The sequence below is a fragment of the Ovis canadensis genome, chromosome 16 (genome assembly GCF_042477335.2).
Source record: "Ovis canadensis isolate MfBH-ARS-UI-01 breed Bighorn chromosome 16, ARS-UI_OviCan_v2, whole genome shotgun sequence".
NCBI lineage: Eukaryota > Metazoa > Chordata > Mammalia > Artiodactyla > Bovidae > Ovis > Ovis canadensis.
Genome location: NC_091260.1, coordinates 21,545,545 through 21,569,658, shown reverse-complemented (window position 1 = coordinate 21,569,658; position 24,114 = coordinate 21,545,545). Strand labels below are relative to the sequence as shown.

At 37.5% G+C, this 24,114-nt stretch overlaps 1 protein-coding gene across 3 annotated transcripts in view; it reads left to right on the top strand.

Moving 5' to 3' along the window:
* Nucleotides 1-23,848, top strand: part of FCHO2 (FCH and mu domain containing endocytic adaptor 2) — a 119,376-nt gene extending 95,528 nt beyond the window's left edge. For all 3 annotated transcript variants that reach the window (XM_069556192.1, XM_069556193.1, XM_069556194.1), the window contains 7 exons: nt 1,588-1,699; nt 5,059-5,214; nt 5,571-5,703; nt 17,076-17,275; nt 18,013-18,077; nt 21,000-21,164; nt 21,482-23,848. In XM_069556192.1, coding sequence (XP_069412293.1) covers nt 1,588-1,699; nt 5,059-5,214; nt 5,571-5,703; nt 17,076-17,275; nt 18,013-18,077; nt 21,000-21,164; nt 21,482-21,504 — 854 coding nt within the window. In that variant the 3' untranslated portion in view covers nt 21,505-23,848. The remainder of the gene's footprint in view (nt 1-1,587; nt 1,700-5,058; nt 5,215-5,570; nt 5,704-17,075; nt 17,276-18,012; nt 18,078-20,999; nt 21,165-21,481) is intronic.
* Nucleotides 23,849-24,114: the final 266 nt, after the last annotated feature.

The window sequence follows — 24,114 nt, the reverse complement described above, 5'->3', positions numbered from 1 at the left end:
AAAGGTCCTCCATGTCCTGTCTGGGTCATAAACACTTCTTCAGACACATTTTCATGTCCTTTCATCACTCAGCCTATCACCCACAAAGTATGTTTCTGATTTGCAAAAAAAACCTACTTGTGGTTCAAAAAGGCACCATTTCTTCCATGCCTCTTTGGCAAAGTGTCTGGCATATATTAGTGCTTAGTAAATAGTAGCTGTTGTGATTTCGTGAATACATTTTAATACTGTGTTTATTTTCGTATGAAATTTTAAGTTGTCTTGTTAGGGAGGATTTACTTTCCCAGTGACCTAGAAATAGCAGTTCCTGTTTCTGTGTATTTTTAATCACTGAGCCCTTTTTTTAAATTATGAAGAACCTTCTAAGTCAGAATTCATCAAAATCTTTAACTACAAAATCTTCCTGTCCTCTAAAGGTAACAAAAGCTCTTTCTTATTGTTTGTAGCATACTAAGTTTAGTTGCAAGGCAAAGAAAACTGATTTTTTGTCAGAATTAATATTCTAGGTATCATGAAGTAACTCACATTGAAATAAACCTATCTGGTGGCTGTGAACATTGTATAATGTTTACATAACAAAAACATACATTCAAATTTCAGAGATATGTATTGATCTAGGTTATTTTTTTCTTTAAGAATGAATAATTATTGACTTATTTTTACAAAATTGCATCATAAATCATATGTTAAAAGAAATGTTCTACTTTCCAATCAGTAACAATAATGGTAAGGCATAAATGAGAAGAGTACATTTGTAAAGAAAAAAAAAAGGCAGTGCACTATCTGAAGGGATTTTTCTGGCATGAAGTAAACCAGATATGTTGTTTAGGTTTTTAAAATACACATGCATTGAATTTGTTTACATTTTGTTATGCTTTTAAAACATGTATGATTTGTCTCTAAAGGTATCTTACTAAGTGAACTTTATGTCAGGAATGTTACACCCAAATGACGTTATTAGTCATATTTCAAGGAAAGATAATATGGGAATATATACAAGCATTAGACAAAGAAGAGGTAAAAGAGAATTACAGCAACCCACTCCAGTGTTCCTGCCTGGAAAATCCCACGGACCGAGGACCCTGGCGGGCTGTAATCCGTAGGCTCACAAAGAATCAGACGTGACTGACCATCTCTGCGTGTGCACACACAGGCACACACACACACGTACACAGTGGTAAGGAGCACACGATCACATTGCATTGCTCGTTTAGAAGCACCCAGTGGATAGAGATACCTTAAGCAGAGAAATCTTAGGGTAGAACCTGAGAGAATTTAATATGTGAGTGGTTTTGAAGCCATATTTTAGTAACTTCAGCTCTTCATGTGAAGAGCTTTCTCCCCTCTGACATTCCTTAACCCAACCCTTCTGTGTCATTCCATTAAAAGTCAGTGTGACATGTTTCCCTGACTTTTTATTTGTCCAATTTGTTTTATGCTCTGTCTTTTAACCAGATTTATACTTGGGGCATCTTTGAAACCAGTAATAGAGTTAATTGTGACAAGCTAACATTTTGACTCTACTCTGTCTTGGTATTCAATAAATACCTTTCTATAGGATTAACAAAAGACTTGTGTTTATTCTAGGTGTGTCACGAGGTCCCAGTCCTGTCAGCCTTGGAAATCAAGACACCCTGCCTGTGGCAATTGCCCTCACAGAATCTGTTAATGCCTACTTTAAAGGGGCTGATCCCACCAAGTTAGTTTTTCAAAGATGTGTGTGTACGTGTGTGTGTGTTGCAGGGAACAGGGGACGTGGTGGTAAATTTTGAGAGTTATCTTTTGATTCTCTATAGGCTAGGGTTTTCTATTACTTGTTTACTTGCTTTTTGCTACCAAATATAGTCATTTAGAGATTGTCCTTCAGATGTAAGAAACCATTATAATCAGTAGTGTTGGCTATTTTCTAGTTTATGTACGTTTTTGGCCAGGTTTTATGACCAGTGTGATACATCTGTTGTTTAACACATCTGTAGAACAGGATTATGGCGGCTGACCTAGATGGGGATAGAACTCTGAATCTTTGCCTGATGTACATCTTTGGTGAAAGTGTGATTTTTGCAAGAACGACCTACAGTGTCTGTCTGTTTACAGCAGACTCTTGAAGGATTAGTTTAACCTCTTGCTTTTAAGAAAATGATCTTTGGGTAAATGATCACTCTTATTTATTTTTCATGTATAACATTCATTCATTAAATATTCTAGTGCATAATATGTCTAAGACTATTATGAGTTTGCATTGTTGTGAAAGAAAGTTTATTAGTTTTCTCTTGAGATAATGTAAGCTCTGTAGAGAAGAATCTTTGTTTAGTAAAGTATCCTCAGCACTTAGAATCTTACATATGGTAAGCGTGCAAATATTTTATGAATTAATGTGTGTTGAATGAATAATGTTACTTATGAAAAGTAGAGGTATTGATAATATGCTATGAAGAAAAATAAACCAGGTTAAGGGGATAAACAGTTAACAACAGTCCACTACTATTTTAGATAAAATGATCAGAGAAAACTTTTTGAGTCTGATTTAAGTAGATGTGTGAGAGACATTGAGGGAAGAGCAAGCCATGCACATAACTTGAGTGAAGAGCATTCCAGGAGATACAAGGGACTGAGGTAGAAGCACACTTGAGATATTCAGGAAACAGTGGAAAGAACCATGTCACTGAGTAGAAGTAAACAAGGAGGAAGGTAGTCATGCTAAGTCCACAGACGGAACAGATCAAGTTGGGTATTGTAGACCATGGTAACGAGGTTGGGATTCATTCTCCGTGAGGTGGGAAGCAAGTCGAGACTTTTGAGCAGAGAAGTGATGAGGCTACTAACCTATGTTTTTGAAGTAGCACTCTGCCTGCTATATGGAGAATAAACTAGAAGGAGCCAGAGTAGATGCAGTGAGAAAGGGTTTAACCACTGAAGTCCAGGTGGGAAATGATGGTTATTTGTATAAGGGTATTAGCAGAGGAGATGGTGAGTGGTAATGGGAGTTTTGAATATATTTTGAAAAGAGAGCTGTCAAGTTTGTTGAGGGTGTAGATTGCTAAATTTGAAGTGCTTATTAAGACAGCTTAGTGGAGATGTTGATGATAGTTGAATACGTGATTCTGGAGTTAGGAAGATAGGTTCAGATTAGAGAGAAAATATTTGGAAGTTATTAGTTTGTACATGACACTTTAAACTGAGGGCATTAGGGTGTAAAGAAGAGATCTGATGAGAACTAAGTCCTGGCCCCCTCCAGTGTTTAAAAACAGGAAGCTAAGAATGATCAGCAGTGGAGTTTGGGACAGCAAGCAATATGAGAGGCGAGGAGAGAACCAATAGAGCAGTGTCCCAGAAACTGTGAATGAACTCTCTCATGAAAGCAGGCGTCAGGCCAAGAAAAATCGATCATTGACATTATAGAGGTCATTAATGACCTTCACAAGAGCAGCTGTAGTAGACTGGTGGAGATGAAAGCCTGCTTCAGGGGAGCTCAAGAGCAGGAGATGATGCAAATACAGACAGCTGTATTCAGAGAGAGCGAATGTTAGGCAGTTCTTTTAGGATAGTGTGCTCTAAGTAGGAGGAGAGAAAGTGGGCGGTAGCAGGAGAAGAATCAGAGGAGGATTTTATTAACTTTAGTTTTTGTGTTTTTTAAAGATAATAGGCATTTCAGTATGCATGTGGGAAAAATCTAATATTTATGGAAAAAACTGAACCTGCAGGAAAGGGGACAATTGCATGAGTGAAATTCTTCAGTATGAGATGTGCTTCAGGACAGAAGTGACAGGATTAACCTTAGGTGCATAGACTTATTATCTGTTGAAATTGGAGGGAAGGCAGAAGGTATAGATGCCTTCAGCCTAAGGGACATTTAGGATTTTAGCAGTGAGACTGTGAGGAAGTTCTTTTTTCATTTTATTTCCTTCATAAAATTTAAAGGAAAGTCATTGACTGCAGGTGGAGGGGGTGATATTTTACAGGTTAAAGAAGAAAGAAAGGATGAAAAGAGCTAGGGAATGTGGTCGAATATCCTATACCAATAGTAAGGAGATCCAATTGAGAGTTCTGGCTGTATAGCTATATGATTTTTCTAGTTACATTCAGCCATATAGAAGGGGGTGAGGAGCTGGATTTGGTTAAGACTTTTGCCAAGCAAGCATAGTCAAGTGAGAGAGAACCTAGGGGTGGGTTATGCAAAGGAGTGTGCATAATGATGGACCGTGACGTCTCAGGCTGGGGAACTGAGGACATGAAGGGAAGGAAGAGTGAAGGTGAGTGGAAAAGCTGGAGGAACATGGACCATGGAGGGTTTTGATGAAGCTGGGGATGCAGTACTAGATGGAATGATTTAGAAACGTAGGAAGTGACAGTCTGATCGGTGGGGAGTCAGACTGAGATGATAGAGGGTCTGAAGTGTGGCTGAGGTAGGCTGGAAGGCAGGATCTAGAAGGTAAGGGGCTGAAGAACTAGGTGACCAAAGTATTGAGAGGATGTATCTGTGTGGATATTGAAATCACTAAAAATTTATGATAGGAGTAGTGGTACAGAAATCGATTGACAATGAGTCAGGAGCTGAAATTTTCAGGAAATGAAATGTTGAAAGTGATTTGAAGGGTTGTGATAGAGAATAGAATAATGTTTTTTCAAAAGAAGGTGGTTCTTCTTTCAAAAGAATGTTTTTCAGAAGGAAGAAAGAATATATAGTTGGTAAGAAGCAGTGAGAAGGCACCTACCACTGCCACCATCAGGCCCAGCGCTTTGTAGGGTTTGGAGGGGAAAATAGCTACAGCTGGAGAGTGTTACAGGGAAGCAGTGGCCTTATGAGACCGCCAGGGGGTGGTTTGAGCAAACATTATCCATGTGCTTCCATTTGTGTGTGGCATTTAATTCTAGGAAAGACTGGTGTTAGATGAATAAGTCATTTCACAATTAATCATTTTTTATTAAGAAATAATTCATCCATACTTATAAAATGCTGCATATATAAATAAAGCCCGTTTTAAACTAAATATGCTTCAAATGGAGATTTAAATGCCTTATTTATAAACTGTTTAAATTTTTCACAATCTCCACTTTCAGGTGTATTGTGAAGATCACTGGTGACATGACAATATCATTTCCAAGTGGAGTTATTAAAGTCTTCACCAGTAATCCATCTCCACCTGTGCTCTGCTTCAGGGTGAAAAATATCAGCAGACTAGAACAAATTCTTCCAAATGCACAACTTGTGTTCAGGTTTGTGTACTTTTGTTTTGAAGGTGACATTCCTTTTTAAGAAATTTTTTATTTCTTCTTTGAAGCAATAATAGTTCAATTTGAAGACAGTACCAAAATTACTATGATTAATTAGGCTTCTGCTGTCTTTGTTTTATGCATGCTGGTGGTGGTAATAGTTATTGTTAAATCCTTCTCTGCTGTACATCTTCTCATCTTTTAGGCAGCCTTCTGCTGTGTACCATTCTTTATCCCCTAACTTTAACTGTTTCTATCCTGTCTTTTGGTTCATTTCTACTAGTCTTTCCCAAGTCACCAAATTACTATAGAGAGGCAGATCATAAAGATAAATAATGAAAAATTTCTTATATGTACAGTGATCCATCACAGTGTGATTCTAACACAAAAGATTTCTGGATGAACATGCAAGCTGTTACTGTCTACCTCAAGAAGCTATCAGAGCAAAATCCAGCTGCTTCTTACTATAATGTAGATGTATTAAAGTATCAGGTAAGTATCATATCATTAATAAAATATTAAAATATTTTAATATTCAATTAAAATATTAGCAAATAGAATATTGCATATCATTAAATAACATGTGATGGCCAAAATGAAGTTCATTTGAGCAATGCAAAGCTATTTCAAAATTTAAAAATCTTTTAATAAGCTTATGGAGATTTTGACCAATTTGATCAAATTCACCACCTATTACCAATTAAAATACTGAGTAAATATAAATATATGAATTTGTCCTTCACCTAAAAAGACTAGCATATCAATCTTAATAATGAAATACCTAAAGCATTGAAAGAAGTGGCAAAGATACCTATTATTCCTATTAGTATGTAAGATTTTTCTGGATGTGTTAGTATAGTTCAGTTCAGTTCAGTCACTCAGTCGTGTCCAACTCTTTGCGACCCCATGAATCACAGCACGCCAGGCCTCCCTGTCCATCACCATCTCCCGGAGTTCACCCAAACTCACGTCCATCAAGTCGGTGATGCCATCCAGCCATCTCATCCTCTGTCATCCCCTTCTCTTTGTCCCCAATCCCTCCCAACATCAGAGTTTTTTCCAATGAGTCACCTCTTCACATCAGGTGGCCAGAGTATTGGAGTTTCAACTTTAGCATCAGTCCTTCCAAAGAACACCCAGGACTGATCTCCTTTAGGATGGACTGGTTGGATCTCCTTGCAGTCCAAGGAACTCTCAAGAGTCTTCTCCAACACCACAGTTCAAAAGCATCAATTCTTTGGTGCTCAACTTTCTTCACAGTCCAACTCTCACATCCATACATGACCACAGGAAAAACCATAGCCTTGACTAGATGGGCCTTTGTTGGCAAAGTAATGTCTCTGCTTTTGACTATGCTGTCAAGGTTGGTCATAACTTTTCTTTCAAGGAGTAAGAGTCTTTTAATTTCATGGCTGCAGTCACCATCTGCAGTGATTTTGGAGCCCCCCAAAATAAAGTCTGACACTGTTTCCACTGTTTCCCCATCTATTTCCCATGAAGTGATAGTTAAACTAGAGAATTAAGTAATTGGTGGTAAATTGGGAAAGAACCAAAGTTATTAGTACAGGTGATATATTTCTGAATATATCAAGAGATATATTGATAGCAATATATCTCAAGAGAATCGACTTAAAAACTGATGTAGGAGAATTTAGCAAAGTGGTCATTTAAAAATTAATAGCTTTCAAAACAACCATTTAGAAAAACTAATGGAGAAAAACATTCACATCAAAAAAAAAAACCTAGTTAGAGCTGGAGACGTTGTCCAAGGTGGTAACACAGGAAGATCCTGAATTCACTTTCCCCCAGGGACACACCACATCTGTAGCTGCATGTGGAATGTTCCCTCTTAAAGAGACTGAAAGATAGCTAAATAGCTCCTTCACATCAGCACATAAGAAAAGAACCATCTTGAGGCAAGTAGGAGAGGCTGAGATCCAGCTTCACCACAGGCCTTAACCCCAGCAAGGCAGCCTGTTCCTGGAGCTTCTTTCTGAGGAAAAACAGTTGTAACCAGCACGGACACTCCAGCTTCTGAGACCTGCACTTGATAGACTAGTCCCTGAAACATCTGGCTTTGAAAACCAGTGGAGCTCACATCCACAGGAACCAAGGGCTGCAGGGATCTGAGAAACAGCTTTAAAGGGCTTGCATGCAGACTCAAGCACTCTAGGCATACAAGTGGCCATGTGAAGGAGATTCATTTGCTGACCTTCACATGTCAGCTTGAGGGCCAGGGCGTGAGGTGAACACTCTCCAGGGAGTGAGGTGCTGAAGGGCACCTCTTTTGCTCTCCCCCTCTACTTTGCTAAAGCAAACAGGTACCACTTTATGATTATTTTTACCATAGACTTTTTCTCTTGGTGGGTGCTGCTTTATCCTCCAACCAGTGGACTCTCTCATGCTAAGGCTGGCAGGTGCTATCTTTTTTATTTAAGACTTTCCCCCACTTTTCCTTGGTGGGTGTCATTTTTGTGCTGTCTTCTGCAACACTGGTATCTACTAGAGGAATTTTTATAGATGTCTAGTGCCCCAGGTTTTGCAGCTGTAGACCAGGGGACACCACTTGTTCTCCTGCCTCTGGAGGCCAGGGTAGCTTATAATTCTGAGTCCCACAGGACTGTAACAGTTAGTGAGACAGTTCTTGGCAGGATACTGCCACCAGGGTAATGCACAGAAAGCAGACCGAAAAACTCCAGTAGTCTTTCTCTAAAAGACTTCATTTGCTTGGCCTGGAACAGTAGCCCAAGGGATGGGCTTCAGATTTGACACACATCTAGGAGTCTGCAGGTATGTTCTCAGAGAACATAGGCTTGAGGGTGCAGTCAGTTCATTCCCTCAGCCTCGCCCCAGCTCACCATTTCTCCCAGAAGGGAACTTATATACTCGTCAGAGCCCTGATTTTTATGACTGTCAACCCAGGGACATCTCCAGATCACCTGATTGGGTGGCCAGCAGGGCTTACACTTGTCTTCAGTCCCACAGGACTATATCTATTTGCCTGCTTTCAAAGCTGCTGCCTGGGGGTCTAGCTTCCTAATCAGTCTGAATCTACGTGCTGGCAGATTTCCTACTTTGGAACACTAACAGGTCTTGGCACACCCTTGATCACCAGGAGCTAGTTAATATAAAATATGCTGCTTGGACAATCACCAAGGATTGAGAGGCAACCAAGAGCTAAGGCAAGGTTGAACAATAAGGTTCATCTCCTACAAGAGATTAGTCATTCAAGACTGGAAGGGATGGCTATTTCACCTAATACAAAGCAGCACAGAAAATCAAGTAAAATGAGGAAACAGGAATATATTTGAAACAAAATAAGATAAAACTTTAGTGAAAAAACCTTGATGAGACAGAGGTAAGTAATTTACCTGATAAAGAGTTCTAAGTAGTGGTAATAAAATGCTCACCTCACTTGGGAGAAGAATGGATAAGCACAGTGAGAATTTCAACAACAAAAAAAAGAAAACAAAAGAAAGTAACAAATAGAAGTCACTGAACTGAAGAATACAGTAACTGATTTGACATATGTACTGGAGGGGTTCAGCCACACACTACATGAAGCAAAGAAAAGACAAGTGAATGCAAAGACAGGGCAGTGAAACTCACCTTAATCAGAACAGCAGAAACAAAAAAAGAACTTTAAAAAGTGGACACAGCTTATTGGACAACATCAAGCAAACTAACATTCACATTTTGGGAATTCCAGAAGGAGAATAAAGGGGCTGAAAACTTACTGAAGAAATAATAGCTGAGACCTTCCCTAAGAGCCTGGGGAAGGAAACGGACTTTAGATCCAGGAAGCCCAGAGAGACTCACTAAGACACATAATTAAAACGTTGAAAGTTAAAAAAAAAGAATCTTAAAAGCAGCAATGGAAAAAAACAAGGGAACTCTTTTAAGACCATCAGCAGAAACTTTGCAGGCCAGAGGGATATATTCAAAGGAAGTTATTAACCAAGAATTCTCTACCTGGGAAAGTTATTGCTCAGAATTGAAGGAAAGATAAAAGAGTTTCCTAGACAAGCAAAATTTAAAGGAGTTCATCACTAATCAACCGGCCTTACAAGAAATGTTAAAGGGACTTCTTAAGCTGAAAAGGGTACTGTAATTGGTAACAAAAGTATGAAAGTATAAACCTCACTGGTAAAGGTAAATATAAAGTAGAGGTGGATTAATCCTATATAGGTAATATGAAGGATAGACAAAAATAGTAAAAAAAATAACTACAATAATTAGTGAAGGGATACACAAGATAAAAAGATGTAAAATGTGATGTGAAAAACAAAATTTGGAAAGTAAAAATGTAGAGCTTTGGAAAGTATTCAAACTTAAGTTGTTTGCAACTTAAAAACGGACTGTTAGGTAGGTTGTTCTATGTCAAGTGTTAATGTTGGTCACTTAGTCGTGTCTGACTCTGCAACCGCATGGCCTGTAACCTGGCAGGCCCCTCTGGCACATTAGACTAGATGAACTTAACAGATAATTAGAAAACATTCCATCCAAAAGCAGCAGAATACATATTCTTCTCAACTGCATATGGAACGTTCTCCAGGATCATCCATTAGGTTACAAAGTCATAATAAATTTAATATTGGAGTCATGTCAGGCATCTGTTTTTGGATCACAGCAGTATGAAACTAGAAGTTGGTTATAAGAAGACTGAAAAATTCACATATATGTATGGATTAAACAGTATGCTACTGAGTAACCGGTAGGTCAACAAAGAAATCATAGGAGAAGTAAAAAAATACCTTGAAACAAATGAAAATACAGTATACCAAAATTAATGGGATGCAACAGAAGCATTTCTTAGAGTGAAGTTCAAAGTGATACAGGCCTACCTTAAGAAGAAAGAATAATCTCAGACAGCTTGACTTTACACCTGAAGCAAATAGAAAAAGAAAAGCAAACAGAGCCCAAAGTTGGTAGAAGGAAGGTAATAACAAAGTTCAGAGCAGAAATAGATACTAAGAAAAACGATCAGTGAAACTGAGTTGGTTCTTTGAAAAGATAGACAAAATTGACAAACTTTTATCTAAACTCACCAAGAAAAAAGGAGGGCTCAAATAAAATCAGAAACAAAGGAGGAGTTGTTACCACCAATACCACTAAAATAAAGAGAATCACAAGAGACTACTATGAACAATTACATGCACAAATTGGACAACCTAAAAGACAAAGATAAATTGATAGGAACATCCAACCAGCTTTCCAATACTGACTCATAAAGTAGGAATATGAATAGATCAGTTCCTAGTAAGGAGATATGAATCCATAATTGGAACCCTCCCAACAAACAAAAGTCCAGGACCATATAGTTCACTGCCAGATTCTGCCAAGCATTAAGAGAATTAATACCAATTCTTCTCAACCTGATTCCGAATAGATGCCAGGGATCAGATCTGATAGACAGGAGTGCCTGAAGAACTATAGACGCAGGCATGACATTGTACAGGAGGCATGATCAAGACCATCCCCAAGAAAAAGAAATACAAAATGGCAAAATGGTTGTCTGAGGAGACAGATAGCTGAGAAAAGAAGAGAAGCTGAAGACAAAGGAGAAAAGGAAAGATAAACCCATCTGAATGCAGAATTCCAAAGAATAGCAAGGAGAGATAAGAAAGCCTTCTTCAGTGATCAATGCAAAGAACAATAGAATGGGAAAGACTAGAGGTCTCTTCAAGAAAATTAGAGATACCAAGGGAACATTTCATGCAAAGATGGGCACCATAAAGGACAGAAATGGTATGGACTAACAAGCAGAAGATGTTAAGAGGTGGCAAGAATACACAGAAGAACTAAACAAAAAATATCTTCATGACCCAGATAATCACGATGATGTGATCACCAACCTAGAGCCAGACATCCTGGAGTGCAAAGTCAGGTGAGCCTTAGGAACCATCACTATAAAGGTAGTGGAGATGATAGAATTCCAAATGAGTTATTTCAAATCCTGAAAGATGATGCTGTGAAAATGCTGCACTCAGTGTGCCAGCAAATTTGGAAAACTCAGCAGTGGCCACAGGACTGGAAAAGGTCAGTTTTCATTCCAATCCCAAAGAAAGGCAATGCCAAAGAATGCTCAAACTACCACACAATTGCACTCATCTCACACGCTAGTAAAGTAATGCTCAAAATTCTCCAAGCCAGGCTTCAAAGTTCATAAACCGTGAACTTTCAGATGTTCAAGCTGGACTTAGAAAAAGCAGAGGAACCAGGTCAAATTGCCAGCATCCATTGGATCATCAAAAAAGCAAGAGCGTTCCAAAAAAAACATGTACTTCTGCTTTATTGACAACACCAAAGCTTTGACTGTGTGGATCACAATAAACTGTAGAAAATTCTGAAAGAGATGGGAATATCAGGCCACCTGACCTGCCTCCTGAGAAATCTGTATGCGGGTCAAGAAGCAATAATTAGAACTGGACATGGAACAACAGACTGGTTCCAAATAGGAAAAGGAGTACGTCAAGGCTGTATATTGTCACCCTGCTTATTTAATTTATATGCAGAGCACATCATGCAAAATGCTGGGCTGGATGAAGCACAAGCTGGAATCAAGATTGCTGGGAGAAATATCAATAACCTTAGATATGCAGATGACACCACTGTTATGACAGAAAGTGAAGGACTAAAGAGCTTCTTGATGAAAGTGAAAGAGTGAAAAAGTTGGCTTAAAACTCAACATTCAGAAAACTAAGATCATGGCATCCAGTCGCATCACTTCCTGGCAAATAGGTGGGAAACAATGGAAACAGTGAGACTATTTTTGGGAGGCTCCAAAATCACTGCAGATGGTGACTGCAGCCATGAAATTAAAAGACACTTGCTCCTTGGAAGAAAAGTTATGACCAACCTAGACAGCATATTAAAAAGCAGAGACATTACTTTGCCAACAAAGGTTCATCTGGTCAAAGCTGTGGTTTTTCCAGTAGTCATACGTGGATGTGAGAGTTGGACCATAAAGAAAGCTGAGTGCCGAAGAATTGATGCTTTTGAACTGTGGTGCTGGAGAAGACTCTTGAGAGTTCCTTGGACTGCAAGGAAATCAAACCAATCAATCCTAAAGGAGATCAGTCCTGAATATTCATTGGAAGGACTGATGCTGAAGCTCCAGTACTTTGGCCACCTGATGCGAAGAACTGACTCATTGGAAAAAAAAACCCTGATGCTGGAAAAGATTGAAGGGGACAACAGATTATGAGATGGTTGGATGGCATCACTGACTTGATGGACATGAGTTTGAGCAAGCTCTGGGAGTTGGTGATAGACAGGGAGGCCTGGTGTCCTGCAGTCCATGGACTGAGTGATGAAGTGAACTTCTCAAACTTCAAAAAAAAAAAAAACAAACAGAAAAAGAGGAAAGACTTCCAAACTCATTTTATGAGACCAGCATTACCCTGATACCAAAATGAGATAAGGACAGAACAAGAAAAAAATTGCAGGCTGTTATCCCTGATGAATATAGATGCAAAAATCCTCAACAAAAGAATAGCATACCAACTCAGTAATACATTAAAAAGGTCATACACCATGCGAGGATGGTTTCACATGCAGAAATCAATCAACATAATATACAGCATTAAGAAAAGGAAGATGAAAATCATATGATCATCTCAGTTGATTACAGAAAAAGAATTTGACAAGATTTAACATCTATTTATGATTAAAAACCCCCAGTGCAGTGGGTATAGAGGCAGCGTGCCTCAACATAATAAATGCTATATATGACAAGCCTACAGCTAGCATCAGGCTCAGTGGTGGAAATCTGAAAGCTTTTCCTCTAAGAGCGGGTATAAGACAAGGAGGCCCACTCTTAACTCTTTTATTCAGTAATAAAAGTTCCAGCCACATCAATTAGGGAAGAAAAGAAAAGGCATCCAGTTTTATCACTCTTCGCTAATCACATAGTATATGTAGAAAGCCTTTAGACTCCTTCAAAACAAAACTTAGAACAAGTACTGAATAATAAATGGATTCAGTGATGTTGCAGAATCCAAAATATATCTGTTGTGTTTCTGTACACTAATAATAAACTAGAAGAGGAAATTAAGAAAATAATCAAAAGAATAAAATACTTAGAGATAAATTTAACCAAGGAGATGAAATACCTGTACACTGAGAACTGGAAGACAGTGGTAAAAGACAAAATGAAAAGCTAATCCATGCTCATTGGTGGAAGAATTAAAATTGTTAAAAATACCCATACTACCCAAACAGATGTGATGTAATACCTATTAAAATTTCAGTGGCATTTTTTCACAGAAATAGAATGTGCTTAGTCACTCAGTCATGTCCTACTCTTGGCGACCCCATGGACTGTAGCCCACCTGTCCTTGGGGGTTCTTCAGGCAAGAATACTAGAGTGGGTTTCCATCCCCTCCTCCAGGGGATCTTCCCAACCCAGGTCTCCCGCATCGCAGGCAGATTCTTTACCTACTGAGCCACCAGGAAAGCCCCACAAATAGAATAAACTATCCTGAAATTTGCATGGATTCACAAAATTTGTGTGGGTTTAGCCAAGTAGCCAAAGCAGTCTTTAGAAAGGACAAAATGCTACAGGCATTACACTCCATGATTTCAATCATATGGTGTAGGTGTAGTAATCGAAACGGTATTGGCAAAAAATAGTGAAATGAACCAAGCAAAGGAAGACAGAAGTTGCAGGATCTGTTCTTATATGTGGACTCTGTCAAGCCAAACAAACCAGACCAAGCTCATAGGCACAGGGAACAGATTGGTGACTGCTGGGGCACAGGGGGCTGGGCATGGGTGAAATGCATGAAGTGGGGGGGGGGGAGTTAAAAGTTACAGACGTATAAATAAGTCATGGGGATGTAATGCGCAGCATGGTGACCAAAGTTAATTCTGGGTAACACGTTTCCAAGTTGCTAAGAGTATATTTTAAAAGTTCTCAGGACAGGAAAAAAAATTGTAGTATGTAAGGTGACACCCAGTAACTAGACTTACTGTGATGATCATTGTGGTCACTGCACAATGTATATAAATATCAAGTCACCGCATTGTACACCTGAAGCTAGTAAGTCAGTTATACTTAAAAATTGTTTTTAAAAAGATTATAGCATCCCTTTCCTGTGGCTACAGTGAACACAACATTTTTTTTCAAACTAATTAAGAAGAAACATAATATCATCTCTTCTGCCTTGAATATTGTTAGAAAGGTATACTTTAAAAAGGAAGACTTATGTTGTAAAAAGCTGTTTCTAAATTAGCTTATAAATTTAATGTGATCCTGATCAGAAACTTAGTGAATTCTGGAGACCTGACAATCATTTTTAAGTTCTCAGAAGCATAAAGCTTGGAAAATTAAGAAATGTTTTAAAAAGTAACCTCAAGTACTGTTTAGTTTTAATGGGAAAACATTATAAGCCAACAGTATTTAAAATAGTTTGGAACTGGCAGAACAATAGATGGCCAGATGAATGGAACAGATATCCAGAAATAGATCTAAGAATAGACGGAAAACTGCTTATATGACATAGTAGCATTTCAGGACAGTGTGGAAATGATGAATTTTTCAATAAGTGAAATTGGGGCAACAGACTAGAGATTTGAGGGGAAAATTTGGCTAAATCCCCAGCTCATACCTTAAACCAAAATAAAATCTGCATGTATCAAATGTTTAATAATCAAGCCATGAAGTGAAGTAAAGTGAAAGTTGCTCAGTTATGCCTGACCCTTTGTGACCCCATGGATTATACAGTCCATGGGATTCTCCAGGCCAGAATACTGGAGTGGGTAGCTGTTCCCTTCTCCAGGGGATCGTCCCAACCCAGGGATCAAACCCAGGTCTCCATGTTGCAGGCGGATTCTTTACGAGCTGGGCTACCAGGGAAGCCCAAATAAAGACATAAAAAATACCAAAATAAAGCGTGGGTGAATATATGTGTATCCATGGGTATATATGCATGTGTGCTGTGCGTTTGTTACACGTTTTAATCTTAAAGTGTGGAAGACCTAAGTATACTACAAGCCCAGAAGACGTGCAATAAGCGAATAAGATACTTGAGACAGAAAGAAGTGAATCTGTGTTTTTATATTTGTTTAAACAGAATCAGTATTTAATGAGGAAAGTATTATGTAAAATATATCAAAAGGTTTACTTCAAAGAATCCTTATAAATTAGAAGTAAAAGATGAATAACTCAATAGATAACTTTTAGAAACATGCTTCATGTCAGTAGTAATCAATCAGAGCAATTACTGTTAAGACAACAGTGAGATACTAGGTTTAGTTCTCATTAGATTGACCAAAATGAAAAAGATTGCTCTGTTAGGAAAGGTGTGTGTGTGTGTGCATGCTCATTCAGGTCTGACTCTGCGACCCTATGAACTATAGCCCGCCAGGCTCCTCTATCCATGAAATTACCACTTGTTAATAGAAGTACAAATTAAGAAAACCTCTTAGGAGGTAACTCTATTAGATTGTTGAATAGGTGTAACCTTTAATTCAGCAGTTCCAGAAATCAGTTCTTTGGAAATCACACAGATGGGGTCGGAAGGTACAAAGGATATTCATTTCAGCATTGTTTGGAACCCACTTGAGTACATGTCCACAGAGGAAGAGATTGATTAAATGAATTATTATGGCCATTTCAAAGAATGAGACAGATCTTGTTTGCATCCCTAGAAAGTCTGGAAGTGTATGTACCATGAGGTTAACAGTGGGGAGTAAGTGCCAAGGGATAAGTTTCCTATTTTCATATTCTTATGTCTTGTTTGAATTTTTAATAGGGTAACTATTAAAAATGACTTACGTTTCTAGGAAATAAAAGAATAAAAAAGTACTGCCACTTAAGTTGGCTTAAAGTTTATTCCAAGTATTCATTTTATCATTCATTCAGCAAGTATGTATTATTCAGTGCTTGCTAATAGCTGTGACTAGCATAGGGATATAGTAAACATAATAAGTAAATAATGTATATTGTGCTATGGAGAAAGAAAAGTCTATAGAATAAGATATGGAAGAGTGAAGATGGAGTTTTCATTGTAAATTTAAACAGGATGATCAGAGTAGGTCTCATTGAAAAGGAGTAAGTCATTGTGATTAAAATTTCATTTGAAGTTAAGAGTATTCTAACTCCAGGCTTGCAGAACTGCATGGTGACCCAGTTTTTCTGTTTTAAATCTAAATTCTTAGGAAGAATCTTAGAATTTTCTGTTGAATGTTGACATTCTCAAATGTTAACCTGCATAAATAAGAATCACATGGTAACACCCTGATTTCTGTACTCTGTACCTGTTGAATCAGATTTTCTGCATTTGGAAGGCAGCAATGGTCGGAGAAGGAAATGGCAACCCACTCCAGTACTCTTGCCTGGAAACTCCCATGGACAGAGGAGCCTGGTCGGCTGCAGTCCATGGGGGTCACTAAGGGTCAGACACAACTGAGCAACTTCACTTTCACTTTTCACTTTCATGCATTGGAGAAGGAAATGGCAACCCCCTTCAGTGTTCTTGTCTGGAGAATCCCAGGGACGGGGGAGCCTGGTGGGCTGCCGTCTGTGGGGTCGCACAGAGTCGGACACGACTGAAGCGACGCAGTAGCAGCAATGGTAACCACTATCACCCACCAGTGCCTCCAGATTTTCTGCATTTGGAGCCAGCGGACTATGCATTGTCCACGAGCACCACAGGAATTTTGATGTAAACAGTCCCAGGTCTACACTTTGAGAGTCATGCTTATACCTTTGAGATGAGCCTGCTTCACTCTACCTAGCCACAGACAACTTCCTCATTATTGTTTTTGAATGTGTGATCTCTTGTGTTCATGTCTATGTCAGTATGACTTGTTTACTTAGTAGGTCAAAGGCAGTTGTTTGTTTTTTTCTCTCTTTAAAGGTATCATCAAATGGTATTCAGTCCACTCCTCTTAATCTTGCAACATATTGGAAATGTAGTGCTGGCACCACAGATCTTAGAGTGGATTATAAGTACAACCCGGAAGCTATGGTGGCACCCAGTGTGCTTTCCAACATACAGGTGGTGGTACCAGTGGACGGAGGAGTCACAAACATGCAGTCCCTTCCCCCTGCAATATGGTAAAGAAGTAGATTTCTGAATTCCTGCTAAATTTCTGTCTGCAGTCCTCCAGTATAGGACCTCATTTCTGAAAGTTGTCTTACAAGTTTGAAAATTTTTAGTGTATTTTCACATGGAAATCATGTTATAAAATGTACATTTTACTAGTCAAGCTACAGTAGCTTCAACCCAGAATAAGCAAACTAGTTTGCTGTTCCCACCCAGACTTGAATGATTCAGTACAACGTTACCCTCAAAGTACGTTACTTCTCTAAACTATTTTTTTCATTTAAAAATAAAGAAAATTATTTTACAGAGTTAAATATAGCATCTAGCATATCTATAGGAAAACCTACCTGGTCAGTGTTTAGTATTTAGTCCCATCTCTTAACTTCCTCTCTTGCTCCCTCAATTAATGTTAGTATATACTCTAACTACTGTTTGTTTATATCTGCTTCACCATTTAATAATAAAACTATTTTCCTTGAGTAATGAAGGTACTCGATCACCTGTACATTGTTTTCCTTTCTCTTATCAACAGAAATAGAATTATATAATTTGGTAGATATCTACTTATTAAGAAAAATAATAGTACTTAGTTTATATTATTCATAAACACATTTTCACCAGTGATACTATTCTAAAGAAAATTTAGCACTAGTTCTTGTGAAATATTTAAAATGTATTTATTGGAGTGCTCATCCATGTACAGGCATTATGCTAGACACATTAGCTGTGAAGATATTTGTTCTTACAGGAATGCAGAACAGATGAAAGCCTTTTGGAAACTGTCTGGTATTTCAGAAAAATCAGACAATGGAGGTAAGTGTGTGCATGGTTTTTTTGTTTATAACATAATGGCACTGAAAATGGATCTTTTAGGCATGTTTATGGAAAATTTTCTCCTGGAATTTCATGCCTTCAGTTCTAGAACTGACCACTAGGTGGAAGTTAATACAAAGAAGAGTGGACCAATTGAGATTCAGAACACATTTTTTTCTTCTAGATTGAATGTGCTTTCTCTGAGAAAATGTTTTGCTATAACTTTATAAATACTATGTAAATGTTCCTTATGTTCATGTGCTAACATTAAGAGAAGTGAAGTGAAGTCACTCAGTCGTGTCTGACTCTTTGCCACCCGTGGGCTGTAGCCCACCAAGCTCCTCCGTCCATGGGATTCTCCAGGCAAGAATACTGGAGTGGGTTGCCATTTCCTTCTCCAGGGAATCTTCCCGACCCAGGGATCGAACCCAGGTCTCCCACATTTCAGGCAGATGCTTTAACCTCTGCACTATAGACATCTGGGAAACTTGATAATTGAAATTGATAACTAATTAAAGTAATTAACATGCTGTTTAGTTCATTCTGTTAATGGGGTCTGCCTGGCCTCCTGGAAATAGTACAGAAGCTTTCAGGCTTTAAAAACTCCCCTTGCCTATCTTGCCTACTCTTTCTCAAGAGAACCTTTCCTTGGTCATTTACCCTTATTAAAACTATTAACAGCCTTTAATTCTGTGATCATTATTTCAAGAAGAAGCAAGTTAATTGCCTCCTCCCTCCATGTCTGCATTTGTTTGTGTTCACAGTGCAAAGGAGAAGTCTCTACTAGTTAGTTGATCACTCCTAGTATACCCTCTAACTCAGTTTAGAATATAATTCCCAGGACAGTCTTTAACATTTTAATGGCAGTTTCTCTTAATCAAAGGAGACTTCTCTTACCTCGTTTGAATACCTAATTAATCTCCAATAACTTTTCCTATTAAGTAGGTTTTTTGGCTTTTCAGGTTTTACTCTCTTTTTTCCTTTTGAACATTTTAAGCATCATGTGATTAAAATATAAAATATATCATCAGTTTTTCTTAAAGGTATTTTTGCATAAAAGACCAGACTTGTATTGTATACCTCCTGTGCTGAACTAGGCTTTTACTACTAGAGAACCACACTCCTGACCCAGCTAATCTCTGGTTCCTTTGTTCGTATTTGGTACTTAAAGTTTGCCTATGTTCAAGTGGCAAGTGTACTGATTTTTACTCTAGCTGTATGACTAGGAGATAAACCTGAAATTCCTAGTTGAAACTGAAAGTACAGTCAGTTAGCAAGGAAGAAAGGGTATATTTTCCCCATATTTAATGAAACAATATTATTGTAGACATTTGCCAAGAACTGAATTTGTTCTCTGAAAAACAGGATACAAATTTTCTAACTGGGTATTGTAATTATAGTTTCCCTCTGCTGTTCAGGTATCAGAGTGACTGAGGAAATGGAAACATCTTACAAATGTGGTTCTGATTTGGTTAGTCAACTTTTAAAAAGAGATCTCCAAATTATAATACAATAAAGTAGAAGTCTGTTTCTATTTTGGCTTTATGCTTGGAGAGGAGCAGGAAATATTCTAAAGTTTTAGGGTTGCCCTGGTGACTGCTCTTGGCCTGTGGTCGCACTTTCACAGAATTGAGTTGCATATCACAAACTAAAAGTTTAAGGAGGACTTGGACACTGGCTAAGAGACAGCAATTCATTTTCCCAACTGATCTGTGTGCCACCAGGTACAATAGTATAGGGTGGGTCTTTGTTACATTTTCGTTCAGGTTCTCTCTGTGGTGTTCAGTTTCTGTACAGGGAATCACAGAATGTCACTGTTTCTACCCAGCAATTCTGTCTACTTTCCTCAAACCAGAAACCTGGGAACCCTCCCTCCTAGGCCTCTCCTCCTATTTACCCTTTGATTTCAACTCCTGAATGTTTTCCAAATTCATTCTCCTCTTTGCTTTCCCTCAGTGCAGTTCAAATACACTTTTCCTGTCACCTAGAGTCCTAGACCATTTTATTGACTTTCAGGTGGTGTCCCTACCTTGCATCTTGCACCTTGCTGCCCTTCTAAGATTCCTACCTGGAATGTTCTGTCTTCCTTGTCTTTGCTGGCTCCCTATGTTTATTTCTTATCATGGTAAAGATACTTAGAGCTTTTCTCAGCTACCAGTCTATCATCTTCGGCCACTTTGTTCCACTTACATCTATCCTCCAGATCTTCTGGTATAGATGTAGTTACCTTAAGTGCAACGTGCTGTCAGCTCTCCCATCTCTACACCTGTTCTAACCTTTTCCTGAAATAGGCCCCATCATCCCCACAACATTTTATGTGCTTTGTGTCCATAGCTTTTGATAGGTTTTTTTGTATTATAAATTTTTAATAGTCATAATTAATACTATTCCTGCCAGACTGTTAGACTGAGGAATGTGGAATAAATGGTTATATTGAATAGAAAGCCCCTCAGACATATTTGGCATGATTTTAAAAAGAAAGATGAACACAGAGGTAATACTGATACAGCTTTTCCCAACCTTAGCTATCTTAGCTTCTTTACCTCTCCCACCCCATGGCACTCGGCAGTCATTTCCCTTTGGCTTTAATGCCCATTCATCGCTTCCAGGGCTTCCTTCTTTCCTTCCTGTCCTCAGCCTTACTTGTCTTTTAACTCACTTCAACACAACACAGTGTAGGAATATCAATAGTAAATCCCTCTGAAGACTGTTATTAAGTCAAAGAGAAGCATGGATTAAGATTACTTAATGAAAATCCAGATTCACTGACTAAAATCTGATTTGAAAACAGGACGATGATTCACGTATACGTTTAAAGAATTTGGGATAGGATTGACTTTTTTTTAGCTTTTACTTGCTCACTTGCCTTTTTTGGTGTGAAATATAGTATCCTGTGTAAGTTCTTTGTTCTTTTCCTTGTAGGTTCTGGGTCCCTCAGAGCAAAATTTGATCTTTCAGAAGGACCCAGTAAACCCACAACACTTGCAGTGCAATTCCTCAGCGAGGGAAGTACCCTCTCAGGAGTAGACACTGAACTTGTAGGCACTGGCTACAGGCTTTCCTTAGTAAAGAAGCGGTTTGCCACTGGTAAGTTGGGAGATTTCAAGCTTTTTCATGTACATGGGAAACATTTATATTCTAACAGTTACTAAATGACTCTCAAGTAGTTTATAGTCTGAAGGCATGGAAATGTTTCCTTTGACCTTTGGTACAAAGTGCCAGATAGAGACACACCTGGGAGAGAGAGTACTCATGGTCAGTATAGCTCAACACCTGTGATCTGATTCTAATGTACTGTAAACAGCAGATGGGAACTGGGGTTTGTATCTGTAACCACAGTGGAAATGTCTTCCTTTGAGTTCATTTGAAATTATAATGGCAAAGGTCTCCTTGGTGTTTTCCAGGACGATACCTGGCGGATTGTTGATGGACCTGGGAAAGTGGTTGGCTCAAGGGAGTAGTACAGACCTGCCGTTCTGCGTTATTTTTCTTTCCAAACACTATTCTGACTTGTATTATATCTTTAAGAGCTGACTACAAACATTAAATTGCACTTTTGAAGTGAGTCACCGAAGAAAATAGCACTGAAATGATTTTCAACGCTGTAAATGATCAACTGCAATATTCAGGAAGCACATGTATTCAGATTCTCAGTAAAATGAAGTTTTTATAGGCTGGAAATTTTATCTTCAGTGTCTATGTTGAAAAAGGGGCTTATAGTGTAATATGAGGCCTGAAATTTCAGGAGAGGAAGCACAAAATAATTTAGCTTTCTATAAGTTTTTAGAGTCAGAGATAGCTTTTAAAAACGTTTAAGTTTGATATTGAATGGATACAAACAGAACGTGAATTCTAAGTTTGGGATAATGTTGATAACACTCAATCAAATTGAGTTATGTGCCATAAAGTAATCAGACCAGAGTCCAAGGTGTATGCAAAATCTATAATTTGATTCTCATATAAACATATTAATAAAGTGTAAATGGTGTTTTATATGATTTTTTTTAATCCTCAAGTGCAATGTGTTTTAAAATAAGCTTGCAAAAGACAGCAGAGAAATTTGCTTCTGCAGTTAACTTTATAGAAGTTGTGATTGTTTTGATGAATTAATGCTGTAGATTTAATTTATTTTTATATGGATTGCATAATGTGTGCCTTTAAAACAATAACAAAACCCAGAAATGTGCCTATCCAGTTTGTGTTCATTAATGTGCCTCACTTTTTTCCTCACAGTCCAGATTTTGTATTCAGAATCTTAGTCAAGAATTTTTATAAGATAATTGTGATTTTTTATAAAAATCTTTGGTTGCAATTGCAATGGGAATTCAGAATAGCTAGAGGACAATTTATACTTAAGAACCCTGGCTCCCTTCTTTAGTGTTACACTGTAGCCACTAGGGAAATACAACTAATAGCGTATGTTTACAGGGAAAAAGATTACCTTCAGATGTTCCATCTTAACCTTATCAAAAAATTCTGTAAAACCGTAATGGTAAATTGGTAACTGGCATTTTCACTCAAGTTAACATTTCCTCTCACTCTTATTATTGGAAATTTATATATTTATTTACTGAATGTGATGTGAGCATGAGTTTGTAGTAGTTTGTGAGGAACACACTTTAGAAAAGATCAGTTTGGGCATTTTCAACACTTGGAAAAATTGGCAGTTTTTATGTTCTTATCACTTCCTGCTAAAAATGAGGAAACTGTTTGAAATGATGGATTGGGTTAAGCGTTTCTTAAAATAAACTACTAATATTAAATAGTAAAAAACCTAACTTTATAACAAATCCTGATTAACTGAAGGAAGTAAATATTTTGGACACAGTTTCATAATTTACAAATGGGAATTTTATTTATAAGGATAAGTACCAGTGTCCTGCATTTTGCATAGAAGTAATAAATTGTGTTATATATAGTAAATTTATATAAAATCACTAATTGTTCTCCTAAGCTCTACAGAAAGTAAAATCCCTCCCTCTATACATTTATGTAACATCTTGCTATATTAAATACAGCAGAAAATCTACTCATTAGCAATATATATATAACACAATATGTGCTTTTTTAATATATTCAGTGTTAGCCCCATTCTAAATTTAGATTTGACTAAAGCAATACATAAGACAATTTGCTAAAATTTTCATCTTTACTAGATAGTGGACAGAATTTCTAACATATTGTACCCTTTTAAATGCCAATTACAGTCCCTTACTGAAATCTTAACTGTAATTGCTTTGCAGTCAAACTGCTTTTATTGGGCAGTTAATATTTTATTATTGGGTAGACACCATTATACTCACCATATTTGTTTTTAATCAAGTATTACCTTAAAATACACAAACTAGTGAAATGGTTATACTTCTGCACTTTCTTAATTACCAGTCTTCATACCAAGTGTTGGTACATAAATTTGTATCGGGTGCAGGTTACAATTTTGAAGCCATATGAGTTTATATTGATTTTTTCATTTAAAAATCCACTAATGGTGTAAAAAAGACCAATAGATTTTCAATGGGAAATGTATTTTAGCAAGCTGGTTCTTGCTTATGTATAGTGATAAACTTTGTAGCTGCCTCTTTAACCAAGAATTTATAAACACAGAACTCTTAACAAATGTGAGTTTTTAAGATTTGTTATTTACTACTCTGAGTTGTAATTAGAACAATGCAAATCTTACAATATTTTGTAAATATTTTTGATTTTTCATAAAAATGTAAATTTTACATAAAAGTTGTACCCTTAATAAACATGTAATATATAATTTATCAGTTGGCTTGTGTGTTGTACTTTTGTTGATAGTAATAATAGCTATGTCATAGACATTATGACAAGGCAAGCTTGGTAAGTAATGAATAATTGGTTTTGAACTTTGTATCACCATTTAGACAGGCATATAGATTGGTCTGTTACTAAGTTTTAATTGGTTATATAGGAAAACTTCATTTAGCGTATAACCCAAAAATGTAGAAATTGTTTAACAAGGAATTATTTTTGTTCCTAAATGTACTTAAATTGATGTTAAGCTTTAGCAAAT